The sequence below is a fragment of the Ylistrum balloti genome, unplaced genomic scaffold (assembly GCF_031769215.1).
Source record: "Ylistrum balloti isolate Yb309-2 unplaced genomic scaffold, AGI_CSIRO_Ybal_v1 Utg369730, whole genome shotgun sequence".
Classification (NCBI taxonomy): domain Eukaryota; kingdom Metazoa; phylum Mollusca; class Bivalvia; order Pectinida; family Pectinidae; genus Ylistrum; species Ylistrum balloti.
Genome location: NW_026781945.1, coordinates 790173 through 807214, shown reverse-complemented (window position 1 = coordinate 807214; position 17042 = coordinate 790173). Strand labels below are relative to the sequence as shown.

Genomic DNA, 17042 nt, shown 5'->3' with positions numbered 1-17042 from the left:
CCCGGATGTCTTTTTGAACCAAATAAGGTTTCTTATTCAAGTTTATAGATAGGAAAAAGGAGCGGATTGTGTTGTAGTCCGAAACTGAATAAGATTGTGTACTTTTTGATGACTTTGAGCTTTCTGAGGTACATTACTTAAAGGAAGGCGAAACACGAGTGAAGAAGTAGTTCGTAGACTAGTGATTACTGAAGGAAAAAATCACGAAGAAATTCAGATACTATGTAAAGAAAGAAAATTCCGAGTTAGAGACAAAACTGCATAAAATGTCCAAGACCTTTTCAGGAAAACAATATCAGACTGAATGACATACTGATACAACTTATTCACAACACTATGTTTTCATACGACAAGAGTAATATAAAGCACATGTAGTATAGACTGACCACCCATCCTATTCACTGGACCTAAGTTCTCTCTGGGAATAAGTACTATCCTGCAGGGCTGAAGATTATTTCTTGTCTCGACTGTATACTGAAGGGAGACTACCGTGCAATGTTAAGGACATGGATAGAGGGACTGTGTTTGTTTCTATGGATTAGAGTGGTGGGGTACTATAAGAGACTGTAACAGAAAAAATAATATCAATTATCCATTAGATTTACGACATTAAGGATTCACTGAATGACTCTCATATTGTAGTGGAATTGAAATCTATGTTTAGACTAATCTGTTTTATTGTTTTTATATATATATATATACCCATGTAGAGTCATATATTATGAAGTGAAAGGATGATGATGATGATGATGATGATGATGTATAACTCAAACAAAAATAGCACAATACTCATTTTATTTTCTTATTCAAAATTTCTCATGACATTTGAGATAAACATTTAACTTCTCTAAGTAATAAAAACATCTCGAGAAACTTTGAATTGGGATCTTAACGGGTGAATAGAGAAAAAACATTTCATTTCAGAAAAAAAAATCACATTTTAATCTTTATTTTCTAAAGGTACTGACCCACCTTTAGTAAGACAAACAAGACTGGCCAAAGTAAACAAACACGACATAAAAAAAATTCTGTACGAAACAATGCCTTCCATTTCATAACTTTATATTTCCATGTAAATGCAGTGTGTTGGTTTGCAGTCCATCCTGAGTGTTATGAATATCTATGGTAACTGATATGGTCCCTGGGAAGCTATAGTCAGCATTTGTGTATCTAAAATGTTATAAAATGTTATTTAGAAAGATGATTCTATTTCGAAGGTCTGAACTAAGCTGTACACATCAAAACTTTTGGAATACTACAGCTTGTGCTTGGTGTCTGCAACATGAATACCCCTGCCAGTGACCGAGGACAAGATTGATACTTTTCAGTGTTATTGGCTTTGTAAAGAAGGATCCTCAATCCTCACGACTTATGGCATAAAACAGAAGCCCTGTCTGCACAACTTTTTTTTAATCCAGCTGGAGTTACCATTTTTTAAAGACATTATGACTGGCAAGGATGTGAGACTGAGGTGGAAGGGACATTAAATATATACAGGTATTAAAGAGCTGGTGATCTCTGTCTTCCTACTCGGGTGAAAACAAATCTTTGCTGTCACTTGTTCCACACATCTGAGAAAGCGAGGATGTTCATAATACTTTTGGCAAAATATTTAGAAATTGTATATCAACAAGGACTTTCTACTTTATCAGTTGAAGCTAAATACAATATATTTGTAGAAAGACTTAAATGCTGCATTTTTTGTGTCCATTAAATACTTTTTACTTCATGAAGATAATTCTTGCTAATTCTCTGTCGCTGATCATTCATAGTGTTGTTGATTTATCACCAAGCATTTTTCTACTTTCAGTTCTAGGTAATTTGCTCTCCTGTACCAGCTTGTTGTATTAAAGATGTATCTGGATTCTTTCTCAAGAGATTTGGTCGAACACTACAAGATATGTACATCTGTATAATATCTATCATGATATACAAACAGGTAAACAATGTACAATAGCTGGTAACTGTTACATTGAAACAATAGTAAAGTATGCTAATTTAATATAACATACTCTATCTCTATTATATAAACAGGAAAAATAAAAACACAATTTCTTTTTCATAAACATACTTTCATGATGCCCAAGACTGAAGATTATGGGCAGGTCTTTATTTGTTCCAATATTCTCTTTCCCTGAATAAACACGGGGCTGCATTTACAAGGAGAGGTGTGCTTATTATGTTGAATATGGTCTCTTATGTTACCATTTATTGTACTTAATACACAAACAACTCAGTCACAGTGATGTTAGTGGGGATTTTGGATCAATGTTTCTGAAAAATCATCACCAATGAATTTCAATGATTGTAACTGTTTAACCAATATCAAGGAAAATACTCTGAAAATTGAGTATCTTCTATAGCACACCAGAGTTCAATTTTCCACAGAATACATTCCCTAACATATCAGGTATAGATAATCAATTACCCTAGTACATAACATCAATATTTGATAAGAATAAAAAAAACTGAAAAAACTTTATTTTTTCCCCATGGGGATCTCTATCAATTGAAGGTGGATGTATACTGGGACCATGCAGATTTTTTTAAGCTGCTTGTTCATCTTTTCCAAGTACAAGTATCATCTTTGATAATGGTCTTTCCATAATGGCTAAACCCTGAGGTACATTGGAAGTTTATAAGATATAAAAAAAGTTGGGCAACAACATGACAATCTGTGAGGTAAACACCTTTGTTCATGAATTAAATACTGGACAGGATCTTGTCAGAACATTTATCATTTACTGTTAGGAATATGTATATATGACAAAATTTTTTTATCACATATCTCTATAAAATTATCATTTACAGTCTTCAGGCCAAACAAAAAATGTTTACCAACATGTTACAGGAAACACATATATTTTTTGCTTGGTTGATCATAATTACCAATAACAGTAGAACATGCGTAATAAATTACCCTATATTTTAAAGCATACTATCGGAAACCAATTAGTTTTTTGGTCTGATGCCCTGCAATTGCACTCACAGCTGTGACTGAGATTAAAGAGATGAAACCTGAGTATCATGTAGTATAAACGAGAGGTTTGGAAACAACACTAGTCATATCGTCTATATACTGTTCATGAAATTCTGGAACTGGATCTACATTGCTTATATTTCCTGGTGGTATGCTCTGAACATCAGCAGTTTCCTCGTCATTACACGATAATGCACAATAAATATTAGGTTGCTCCTGTTCAGATCCTCCCAAGCCTTCAATAGTACTTGTGTTTGGTACTTCTGCATTTGTCACAAGCTGTTCTCGACTCTGCATAGTGGAGTCTCCAAGTGATGTAGATTCATAATAATTATGTAAATCAGGTTCTGGTGCACTACTATTATTGATTAATTCTGTCTGATTTGGAACAAACAGAACAGAAGTTCTTTGTCCTTCTTGAGTTTCCGAAGAATTTGCTAAATTGATGTCAACTTGAGTTTTTCCCTGCATTAGGAAGTCTGATGTACAAGAATTTGTGTAACCAGCACTACCAGAACTACTTGCTGGTGTTAAGTTAATATCTATCAACTCTGTCACATTTTCATTAGAAACAGGTTGTTGAGAAGTTGAAGGAACGTTGACTGAGCTGTCCTTCTCAGGTTGAATTTTATACACATGTATGACTGTTTCCTCACCAGGTGCAGTGGGGCGATTGTAGACCAGGATTAGCGGCTCGTTAACATTATCGCCAATGAGAGCAGCCTGCCCAGAAGTCTGAAGCAGCTGGACTAGCTGTTCTGTATTGGTACCGATGTCCACCACCGGCATACCTGACTGCTTCACCATGACATTTTCTACATGTGGCCTGTCAACAGCTGGTGGAACAGGGTTACTTCCCTTACTCATGTTCATCAGGATCTCCACAATTTCATTGGATTCCTCGACACCTGCTGCCACATTTTGGGAGCTGTATAAAACAGAATTCATTATACGCATTAAAAATAAACTGCACGCATGATCATGAAAACAACGAAAATACATCCCAGGTAATTCAGAATAAAGAAAACAATTATTTCAGTACAATGAGAACCACAGCACTACAAATGTAAGGTGCCATCTCAATTCAAGAATACAACAGATAAAGGGCCACAATTTTTAAAAGGGTTTAAAATTTCAAACAATATTAATACACTTATTCAGATACATATATGCAAATTATCATGAGAATAGGCAAAATTCTATCGGTATATCCATTCATATCTACTTATGACTGCTATTTCATCATTTGTATTACATTCACAACTAAACCTTGACCATCCTTGATACTCCAGGGGTTGAATTGAAGGCACAAGAAAATAATGTGATTGATTCAAAGAGAAAAAAATGACCATTCTCAGGCTGATTGCTACTTTTGAAGATTACAAAGAAACAACACCCAACTTCAAAGCCATTACAATATATGTTATGTGACCTCGACATTTCTTTGATGTACATCAAAAGATCAACCTTCAATTTTGCGAGTTCCAGGGGTGCAGAGTGTGAAAGTGATTGTAACCTCTGGAGTATCGTAGATGAACTTTGATTTGGTATAAATATAAGTCTTCTGGGCTTATTGTTACAAGGTGAATGGAGAGGTCATGATAAAATCATGTCTGTATATGAGTCATTACAACAACAAGAGGTATAAAGGGCTTGTGCAAACATGGTGAATATTCATGTTAATCTCCTTATTGTAACAATATACATTGACTCTAGAACTCCCAAATGTGAGGTTACAATTTACTGCAAATTTTAATTTCATCAGTAACCCATCCATGAAATCATCAATGGTTGCCTTTAATGTGCATCCATACTCTATAAAGATGTGATAATTAATTGATCAAGTATATCTAAAAGGTATTCAAACTTTCAATGATTGATGTGAGACAAAAAGAAAAGTCTCTGCAAAAACTATAAACTTGAAGGTTCACTACCATTATTTTATATTTGGAGTAGCCTATACTGATAGCTTAGTTAAGATAGTAATTCCTCTCCTCTGTTGGATGTCACAGCAATTTTATACAGCTACACAAAATGTTGCTGCCAAATAACAATGAGACAAATATTGCAGTCTAGTGTTAATCACAGATAAAAAAAAATGTCTACAATACAATTTCATGTCATCAGTATACAGTTTTCAAAAACATCATGCCAAATTTTAAAATGCTAGGGTCATGCATAACAAGTAAAGTCAATATTATGTGTTTAACAATGCCATCTTGACATATATCAGTAACGGTGTCGCTGGTAATAAACTCGTCTGTATAGTACAGACAATAAACCTGTCAAATTATACCCAAAACCAGTAACTTTCTGAACAATATATTTACCTACATGCAGCATTCATCTGCATCCTGCCTACATTTCCAAGAAAGTTATATATAATAAAAGAGAAAGTGAAAATTATCCCTACATCCTACATCCTCAATACTCCTTGGGTTATGATTACTTCCACTCTCTGCACCCCTAGAACATTTCATGGCAAAATTGAAGGTTCCATGTGTAACACCTTGCGCATAAGTCGAGAACAATACTTTGATCCTTTGATGTACATCAAACGGATCTCAAGGTTGCACAACGATAAGTTGTACTGGCTTTGAAGTTGGGTGTTATGCCTTTGTAATCTTCAAAGGAGAGTATCAGTCAGTGACTGGTCAGATTTTACTCCTGAAACCCACTCTCAACCAATCGACTTTCATGGAGTCTTAAATTTTGCCATGAAATTTTAGGGGGTTGTAACTCCTGCAGTATCAAGGGTGCATGACCTGAAAGACTTGAAAGTTGTCCAAGTATTGATTTTTTTTTTCAAATTAAATTATTTATCTGTATCATCAAAATATTAAATAAATATCTGGTGCACTGATACTTCTATGCTTTTTATTGTTAAAGTGATAGGTATCATTTACTGAATCAATTAAGTACCATTTACTGAATCAATTAGGTACCATTTACTGAATCAATTAAGTACCATTTACTGAATCAATTAGGTACCATTTACTGAATCAATTAAGTACCATTTACTGAATCAATTAGGTACCATTTACTGAATCAATTAGGTACCATTTACTGAATCAATAGCTATAATATCAAGAAATAATGGGATAATTAATGGTTTCTAGGTCTACAAAAGTGTATGATGATAATCACTCATTATTATCCAAAATCATAGCTTTTCAAAACTAGATAATCTGAAAACCAAAATAAACTTCAAATGAGAAAAGCAATAACTAGAGACTGATGTAAGGATCATCATACTTCTAGATCTGCATTTCAGTAATGTTAATCAGTCAAGGGAAGTAACTAGCCTGCTTGTTTTCATCATACAGGGGAGAAAACTCAGTCATAAAAATCTCTAGGTGATTATAGGGGATTAAGTGCACCCTCTTATACCCCCATAATAACTTGCAATAAATAAGGAAGAAAAATGAAAAATCATGAATATGTTGTATAAGTTGATCATTCAGATCATGTTACCTGTTTCGTGATGCCAATAAACGTCTGCGTGCTTCTTCGACTTGCTGTCGTTTCTGAGCAGCTTTCACTGCTTCATCTTCTTCTGAACCTTCCTTATCTTTATAATAATATCTCCCTGAAAATGTGAGATAAAATTTTGTATACAGATTTATTTTCAACTCAACAAATGGTTTTGATACTAACAAGTTTTAAAACTTTTTTTTCTATTACAATATCCCTGTGAAATGTAAATTGACATTTACTAGAATCACCAGCTCTGAAAATCACCAGCTCTGAAAATCACCAGTTCTGAAAATCACCAGCTCTGAAAATCACCAGTTCTGGAAATCACCAGTTCTGAAAATCATCTGATAAGAAATGTGTAGGCAACATAAACACATCCTCTCAAGAATATTATCTTTAACACACTTAACTAACCATCATGAATCACCAGATCAGTAATGATCACTTAGCCAAATGACAAAATTGGTGATCTTTCAACGCTATTCTTGCCTGGAAATGTTTGCCATTCATACAGTATATATCATATACACAGAGCCCTGCATAACTTACCAAACAGGAAAAACACAATAATTGTCCAAGTGATTTAGATTAAAAAAAATGAAAATCATAATTTTTGTATTTAATAATAAACCTTATCATATATTATAACAGGTAGGGTCTAAGAAACTCCTTAATTCCTGTGTTTTATCATCTAATATTATCACAGAGAGGGTCTTACATAATTCCTTCATTTACATGTTTAATATGTGATATCATCACCGACAAGGTGTAAATAACTCCTTAATTTGTGTGTTTTATATCTGATATTATCAAAGAGAGGGTCTACATGATTCCTTCATTTACATGTTTAACATGTGATATCACAGACAAGGTGTAAATAACTCCTTAATTTGTGTGTTTTACATCTGATATTATCACAGACAGGGTGTAAATGACTCCTTAATTTGTGTGTTTTATATCTGATGTTATCACAGACAGGGTGTAAATGACTCCTTAATTTGTGTGTTTTATATCTGATGTTATCACAGACAGGGTGTAAATGACTCCTTAATTTGTGTGTTTTATATCTGATGTTATCACAGACTGGGTGTAAATGACTCCTTAATTTGTGTGTTTTATATCTGATATTATCACAGACAGGGTGTAAATGACTCCTTAATTTGTGTGTTTTATATCTGATATTATCACAGACAGGGTGTAAATGACTCCTTAATTTGTGTGTTTTATATCTGATATTATCACAGACAGGGTGTAAATGACTCCTTAATTTGTGTGTTTTATATCTGATATTATCACAGACAGGGTGTAAATGACTCCTTAATTTGTGTGTTTTATATCTGATATTATCACAGACAGGGTGTAAATGACTCCTTAATTTGTGTGTTTTATATCTGATGTTATCACAGACAGGGTGTAAATGACTCCTTAATTTGTGTGTTTTATATCTGATATTATCACAGACAGGGTGTAAATGACTCCTTAATTTGTGTGTTTTATATCTGATATTATCACAGACAGGGTGTAAATGACTCCTTAATTTGTGTGTTTTATATCTGATGTTATCACAGACAGGGTGTAAATGACTCCTTAAGTTGTGTGTTTTATATATGATGTTATCACAGACAGGGTGTAATTGACTCCTTAATTTGTGTGTTTTATATCTGATTTTATCACAGACAGGGTGTAAATGACTCCTTAATTTGTGTGTTTTATATCTGATATTATCACAGACAGGGTGTAAATGACTCCTTAATTTGTGTGTTTTATATCTGATATTATCACAGATAGGGTGTAAATGACTCCTTAATTTGTGTGTTTTATATCTGATATTATCACAGACAGGGTGTAAATGACTCCTTAATTTGTGTGTTTTATATCTGATATTATCACAGATAGGGTGTAAATAACTCCTCTCAGAATCTGATCTACATGATGATATATATTTGTCAATGGAACATATTATGAGAGATTGGGAATCAAAGACAAAGAGTTATTAGGTGAAATGATGCTGTTCTGCACACCAAATCATGGTCTACTTTTACGGACAGTAAAATAAATTGATCTTCTCTTATCTATAAGTGTTTATTGACTTACATTCTTTTGTCATTTTCTTGGCAGATTTTTCCACAGTTTTATTTTCCTTTTTGGCTCGTTTTGTTTTGCGTGCCGGTTTAGTTATCTCTTCCTCAGCCTCCGCCTCCTCTTGAAACACAGCCATATTGAAAGGCTTTTTGTTGCCTGAATAGAAATATACAGGTCATCGTTTCCATAAGTGATAAGAAATTGTTTAAATACCAGTTTTTCAACACATTTTATCTGTAATTTTGGAAGTTTCAGATGAGTTGATCAAAATTTCATTGATTCTGGATATAAAGGAACTTCTGACAGATAAATTTTTCGCAGATTAAACATCTCTTTGATTAAGTGAGGTTTTTATCTACATGCTGAAGGATTGAACAGCCAGTGTATTCCTGCCTTCAACTCTTCGAAAACTTCATATGTGATCACAAATTTATCTTTTATTATATGAAAGAAGAACATCACTCACGTAAAGCTGCCTCCACTTTGTCTCTGTTCTTCTTGTCTTCAAGCGCAAATTTCTTCTGTTTAACAAAGTACAAAAAAAAATACAACCATCTTTCATGTTACATTACCAAAATAAACAGAGAAATGCAAATTAGAAAATGAAAGCGTAATTGATTCTTTAATACAATACATAATAGTATGAAGTATTTTTCCTAATTGAATTTTCCAGCTGCTTGCATCAACAGTATTACCCCTAAACAGATAAAATAAATAACAATGAATTGTATTACCTCTACACAGATAAAATAAATAACAATGAATTGTATTACCCCTAAACAGGTAAAATAAATATCAATGAACTGTATTACCCCTAAACAGATAAAATAAATAACAATGAATTGTATTACCTCTACACAGATAAAATAAATAACAATGAATTGTATTACCCCTAAACAGGTAAAATAAATATCAATGAACTGTATTACCCCTAAACAGGTAAAATAAATAACAATGAATTGTATTACCTCTACACAGATAAAATAAATAACAATGAATTGTATTACCCCTAAACAGGTAAAACAAATAACAATGAATTGTATTACCCCTAAACAGGTAAAATAAATAACAATGAATTGTATTACCCCTAAACAGATAAAATAAATAACAATGAATTGTATTACCCCTAAACAGGTAAAATAAATAACAATGAATTGTATTACCTCTACACAGATAAAATAAATAACAATGAATTGTGTTACCCCTAAACAGGTATAATAAATAACAATGAATTGTATTACCTCTACACAGATAAAATAAATAACAATGAATTGTGTTACCCCTAAACAGGTAAAATAAATAACAATGAATTGTATTACCCCTAAACAGGTAAAATAAATAACAATGAATTGTGTTACCCCTAAACAGGTAAAATAAATAACAATGAATTGTGTTACCCCTAAACAGGTATAATAAATAACAATGAATTGTATTACCCCTAAACAGGTAAAATAAATAACAATGAATTGTGTTACCCCTAAACAGGTATAATAAATAACAATGAATTGTATTACCTCTACACAGATAAAATAAATAACAATGAATTGTATTACCCCTAAACAGGTAAAATAAATATCAATGAACTGTATTACCCCCTAAACAGGTATCATATTATTAATACGAATAAGGTTGGTTTCTATTGCACAGAAATAAATCGCAAAGAGAGAATACCTTAGAAATTTAGCTGAAAGAATTACAGTTCATTTCATGACTTGTGTGAAAAATAACTTTCGGGGACACTTTAAAAACATCAAAACAGATACTTTTTTTCAGTACTTTAAACATTATGAATTTTCAACTAAATATGAAGAGTAAATAAAGTAAAGATTGTATTATGGAGAAAGGATCTTACCTTGATTTCGTTACGACTCCTCTTTGGAAACACACTATGTATGAGTGAGAAATCTGTACCAATGTAACTTAAGGCTTTGTAGAACTTTTCTGTCTCTGAAAACAAACATAAAAAATGTCTTGGTATTCCTGTCATAATTTAAAAAGATACCCCTATCATAATTTTACAAAAAAAGTTCTCCAAGCTGATGAGTAAGTGGTCTTAAACATACTTATGTACAATGTTCTTATGGCAGGAAGACGGTTGGCTAGTTTGATTTCTAAGGCAGATAATTACAAGAACAGAAACTAACTTCAATAATAGACTGAACTTTCTTATACTAGTTATGTTATCACCTTCTACAAGAAGTTACAACCCATTCACCTTAGATATTTGTTTCCTGTCAGGTAAACAAGTCCAAGTTTTCTTTTTTTTTTGTCCAAAGAAATAAATGAAGTGTTACCTTTTTCTGACCATGACAGCTTCTGTCTTTGCTTTCTAAAGCTAGTGTAAGTAACATTAGTATCAGTTTCGTCAATGATGTCTCCATCTTCTTCTATAATACTGTCGTTATTCTTTATGACGAGACTGTTGAATAAATAAAACAATTACCTAAAAATTTACAACATAAAATACAGTGGAGCCTATTTATCATAATATCAGATATCAAATATCCTCTTTCTTATTTTTATTACCATGTAGCCAATATTCCTTTCATAAAATAATCAATTATAATGATTTTGTCAAAGATCAAAATTTTATCAGCCAAAATCTCTGGTAAATCTTTGGTAAGTGTCCCAAGTATGACACTAATTACTCCCATTAGGTCACTGCACACACCTGTCCAGCTTTACACCTGACACAAAGGGCGACTAGTGATCGATGGGGACAGTAAACAACAATAGAGCCCTCCTTATCTGTTATAGCAATCTAACAAAAGATGTGTTGTAGAGTGTAGCACCTCCAGACAAAATCCCATTGAATTTTATTACCATATTAGTCATAATTTCAAAACAGAATTTTATAATTATCTTCAGTCTCAGACTGCTTTGTTTGGACCACATTTTTGGATGTTGCCAGAAGTAGGTCAAAAGTGATCCATTAGTGTGATCAAAACACAAATAAATTCACATGTTTTGACTGACATTAATATGTAACAATTTCAATGTAACTTCTATTCTTTTTCCATAATTGATTTACTAATAGTTCACCTATACAGTGATCATACCAACATTTATTTTTTGTCTAATGATTGTAGGATATCCCATTCAGTTTCAACCAAACATATCATCTCCAAATTGCTTTCTCGGGTATTAGGATATTCGAGATATTAAATTTTTTCTGGAAAATAGAATATCATAATATGTGGATTCCATGGTAATTATTTATAACTTAAAATTTTAATAAAAGGATATTCCTAAGCTAAAACAGGAGTTTGATTGGATTGCATCACTGTGTAGGCAAACTCAGATTTATGTCTATCATGAATTAAATCTTACTATAGCTATATATGGCATGAGGGATGAACACATCTGTTGTAAATTTACCCATTTTACAAAATATGTGTTTCCAAACAAAGGCATATGTGCAGACATCTTATTGAACATATCTGGACAATGTTCTATGTCAAAGATTCTTAATTTGCCAAAACACTGCAAACAGACTTTAGAATCTCCAACTTTGGGTCAAGGTCCCTTACCTCTAACTTCAAATGGGGGTGAAAGATTCTGTTTATCTTATATATGCAGATGAGGAAAAGAACTTGTTTATAGTAATATTACATTCCACATAAAAATGTAACACCATACCTTTCCTCGTTAATGATGATATTACCATCAGGCCCAATTTTGACCTGAGGTACTGGCATGGCCTCATCCTCCATGGGTTCTGGATCATCCAACTTTTCCTCCTCTGCTGTAGGAGTTGTCAAACTGGTTGAAGTTTCCTCTTCGTCGTCATCGCTTGGTGACATTGACTTTTTCTTCTTTTTACCTTGTCCTGGTTTCTTTCTGTTACAAATAATGACATTACTGTCTTATTTGATTTGAATAAAGAAATACATCTTTCACAAGCATCCATCTTTTTTCTTATATCACTATGTTTTTCACTGTAAAACATGCAAACTATCAATAAAAATTGTAGGCCATTTAAAATAAATTTCAAAAACTTTTCCACTTCACACACTTTTTCTTCTCAAGACAAGCCATACCTTATTTTCTCTTACATTAGAATTTGCCCCATATAAAATATTTTCTAAACTGCACTGGATTAAGATACCCTAATTAAGCAAGAAAACTTATGTATGTGCAAGATCAATTGTCAACATGAAAGGGAAAGATTTACAATAGCCAACAACAGAGTTTCATCAAACTAAGAGGTTTAGTTCACAATATATTACACATAAGAATGGCTTTGTATTTCATACTGCTTTACACTTCAAACATTCTACTTGTATCATCGATGTCAGTTTTATCTATGTAGCATTTGTAACAATCATATGCTCAACCATAATCTTAGCCCAACAATATATAATGTATAATGTGGAGGTTAAACTCAGCACCTGTAACCAGCATTACATATAGAAACTCACGTTACAATTCTGGCTTAAGTTAAACCAATTTAACACTTAGAGCTGCTGTAGTGCACGTATATTTATGATGTCTTAACTAGAAACAGCAATTTGATATTGTTATGCTTTTTTTCAAAGGAGGTTTCGATTACTCTCAATCAAACTTGATCACAAGATAATTTTTCAAGTATTACTTCATTGGGTTCGAAGATGGATTCCAGTAAATCAGGTCCCCCATCTTTATCTTAGTTCGGTCAACTGGGACGTCTGTTGGAGCATCAACTTTCACATGCTTCTTTCGTTTGGGGGCCGAGGTCTGAAAAAGGACATACATGTTGTTTTGTGCAAAGTACATACACATTACAATCAACTTTCTGAGGTGTTTCACACAAAGTCATCAAATAACTAACTATTATAAAATCTAATCTCTTCTAATGCAATCAAATCAACAGAACTTTCAAAAGTTTTACATTAAAGTAGGTTCAAACAAATATGATAGCAATATTACTTCCATTTACTTTGATTTCATGTATCTGTGGGGTAGTAACATTGAACACACATACAAACTTAATGGCCAGTTATAATGTTTTGGAATTGATAATAGTTTAACATATAAAGTGATGGGCATACCTCAGCAACACTAATATGCCGATGCCTCTTCTCTCCGACCACAGCCTCACTGGTGCTCATCTGTCTTTGTCTTCTTTCAATGATCGGTGGTACGTCAACACCACTAAGATTACGATGACGTCGCTCAGCAACAGTTGTCTCCCCTGAATGCACTGATGATTTAGCATCAGATTTCAGTGATTTGGATGTTTGACTGACATTGTCAGTTACGTCTGTGACTGGGTAGTGGACTTGAAGTTCTCTTGCAACAACTGTAGACTTCTCTAGTGAGGACAGTGCCTTATCAGGAGATTGGCTACAAAATCAAAAGACATCCATTAAAATTGTCAAAAACAATCAATTAATTGAAACTATGTTTGAGTAAAACAATGTTGTTAACAAGGAAAAGTCAATTTGAAAATTACAGATCAGAGAAGATCGGAGACTCTATTGCCTCATTCTTTAGTACTGGGAGGAAACTGATCATTACTGATTATTCAAACTACATTCCGGAGACTCAGCTTAGAAAATTGATGACCAATGTGACAGTTATTTAAAGTCAGAAATTACTCTAATCACCTGATGATTGGTCTGGGTGATTTCAGTGGAGATGAAGGGCTGCTCTGGGTTGTCCCCCCTTTGACATTCAGGTCAGGAGCTCTGTAAGATGATTTTACAAAAAGGGTACTCCTCACAACATACTTACAAACTGAGTTTGATGATTGAGCTTAATGAGATTTATGATGAGAAAAATAGGTCACAATGACTTTAACGTAATATATCTACATATCACTTTTTTGATGGTAAGACTTTTTTTGTATTACAAATGTAACAAAATTAAACTATAAACATCCAAACAGAAATTATGAAAATGTCATGTAAACAGACAAATTAAAGCCCAATAGCAAAGACATATGTAAGGCTCAACATCCTTCAACTATTCAGGGTTGTGTAAAATGTTATCATCATAGAACATGAGAAAATATTTTATTACTTTTTTAGAACTCTGAAATGTGGACTCAACCTTTCACTAATATGAGTAACAAAAATTTTGAGTTTCTTACTTTCTTGGTCTTCCTGCATCTGTGAGATTTGGTCTAGCCTTTGGTAGTCTGTTTCTTGTAATCATTTGAACTTTGTTTTTGGGTGACACAGGTAATTTTTGCAGCACTGGTACAACCTCTCCACCATCTTTCCCTGTAGCCGTGGTCTTGTTCTGGCTTTCTGAACCAGACTTAATTGTATCCTTTCCTTCTTTACAAGAAACTGATTGTTCTCTCAGGACTGGGGAGCTAACTTCAGAACTCTGTTCATTAGATTTACCATCATTGTCAGCATTACCAACTTTATTGCTGATCTGTTGTATTTGTCCGACTGATTCAGATTCATCCTTGGAGGCTGTTACATCCTTTTCAATATCATCATCATCACTGACCTTTTTCCTCAACCGTTCTAGTGTCTCCTTTTTTGGGGAAGTTTGTTGTTGTTTACCCTTCTTCTCTGCAGCAGTTTTTGTCAATCCAGGCTTGGGTCCTCCAGGCTTTGGCCCAATGTTGGGTCTTACACTCAGTCTTGATCGTCTTGTTGCCATCTTTAATACGAAGACCTCAATTCTGAAATTATAAATAAATTTGAATCACAACCATGTGTGTAACATGTACACTGAGAGTGCCTATCATGTGGGTAACATCTTAAAATAATCATGAAAATAAAAATCAAACAATTTTTTTCATTTTCCAACAAATCTAACTTTTTTGCGTTAATTTTTGTTTATAAGCTGTACATTTTTGGTGGAGACAACAGGCTATTACACTCATCCATACAAACACCTGTGCTAAAATGAATTATTGTTAAGTTCCCTTTGGTTTTGATATGGACAACAAATCAATAACCTTGTCAAAACCCAAACAGACTTCCTTCATCTATATGTAGACAAGAACTATCATGAACAGTTGGGGTCACTTGGAAACCTTATTAATGAACCAGCATATTTTTTTATCAGACTGGATGGAACCCCACATATGGGTAATAGTCCCGCATTTGAGGGATAGTTACTGCTTGGTGTAATCAGTTAGTTACTGAAAAGCCAGATCACTTGAAATAGAAACATATTAAATTCTCTAAAACATCTGTAACAAAAAGGGTGGCATCTGTTTAACATGACCTAATAGCCAATGTAAGTCTGTAAATATCTGCACAAGAAATGTTGATTTCTATTGCTGAACTTTGTCCTAAAATGACAATTCATATCACTGAATTTGTTCTCGGTGTATAATCATCGAGATCATCTAGTACAAATGTCATAGGCGTGCATAAATGTACAATGTTGCATTTTATATTGGGACATTCAAGTAAAAAAAAAGAATCCTTTCTTCGTTGCAAATGTTTAAAATGTTTCTACTTCAAATGATCATACATATGACTAGATGATTACTCAAAATACTACCCCTCAAATGCCTATACTAGATAATACATTTGGAACAAAATACATTATCTACATGGTTTAATATCAGACATTAAGTTACTTCTATGACACAGGATGCCTGATCAATGATCTGACGTTGTTGTGCTGACTACCTTACAGTGCGTCTATTGCCTTATAAATCTTTAACATTGTTGCAGTAGAATTATGAAAGTAATCGTGTAATTGTCCTGTAAATATTGTATAACACTCTGGGTGGCATATATTTAACTGATACAAAGTATATACCAGTTTTGTGTTCAAATAGACAACGACAAAACCAACAGATTGACACTGGATCGTACACCTGTACCGTACTGTATATCAGTACAGCATCAGAGTTCAATATGGCACAGAGTTTCCAGCTTAACTCACTGTTCTAGAAAGCTGTGTTATCTATACACCATGTGTAGATAAGAACGTGGTTCCATTTCATGGTAAGAAAAGCATAGAAACCACAGAAATGATTCAAGAATATTATTTCAAATAGTCTGCGGCATCCTTCAATATCTCGTGTTTCTCATGTGTCGTCCATGGTGGTCAAATGCTTCACTTCCGGTAAGGAGTTGTTATATATTACGGACTCTAAAAATATGCGGCTCCTCAAGGTGATGCAATGCAGTGAAACAACTCAGGAGCATGTAGTCGATAAAAAAGAAAACAAAACAATTATATCAAAACGAAAAGATAGTACATATAACAAGAAAACAATATATAAATTAAGTAGATATGATTATTCAAAATGACTTAATTGTTCATGATTCGTTTTTTGAAGAATTGTAATTGTGGATTTATTATCGACTACATAAGCATACCTCACATTCTATTGCAGAATGTGCTAAAAATAAATTTGGGTTTCTATTTAAGGTTGTTGTTGGTGATCAAACTGCCATTTCTTACCGGGCATATCACCGTTAATCATGTGCTGAACTGATTTCTGAGCTAAATGAAAGGTTTGTCAAATTGTAACAGTAACGTATACTTGTGTAGTTTCACCGATTAGACACAGACATGTTTAACCTTTTTTTTACTG

General features: G+C 33.3%; 1 protein-coding gene across 1 annotated transcript; it reads right to left on the bottom strand.

Annotated features, from left to right (window-relative positions):
- Positions 1-829: 829 nt before the first annotated feature.
- LOC132565661 (transcription factor TFIIIB component B'' homolog) lies at positions 830-16516 on the bottom strand. Its single transcript, XM_060230357.1, has 12 exons — positions 16385-16516; positions 14613-15161; positions 14128-14208; positions 13570-13864; positions 13134-13255; positions 12179-12379; positions 10834-10958; positions 10392-10486; positions 9006-9060; positions 8552-8695; positions 6455-6569; positions 830-3908 (listed from the first exon to the last, which is right to left on the bottom strand). Exons 2-12 carry the CDS (start codon positions 15137-15139, stop codon positions 3026-3028), a joined length of 2643 nt encoding a protein of 880 aa, XP_060086340.1. The 5' UTR covers positions 15140-15161; positions 16385-16516; the 3' UTR covers positions 830-3025.
- Between the last annotated feature and the right edge of the window lie 526 nt (positions 16517-17042).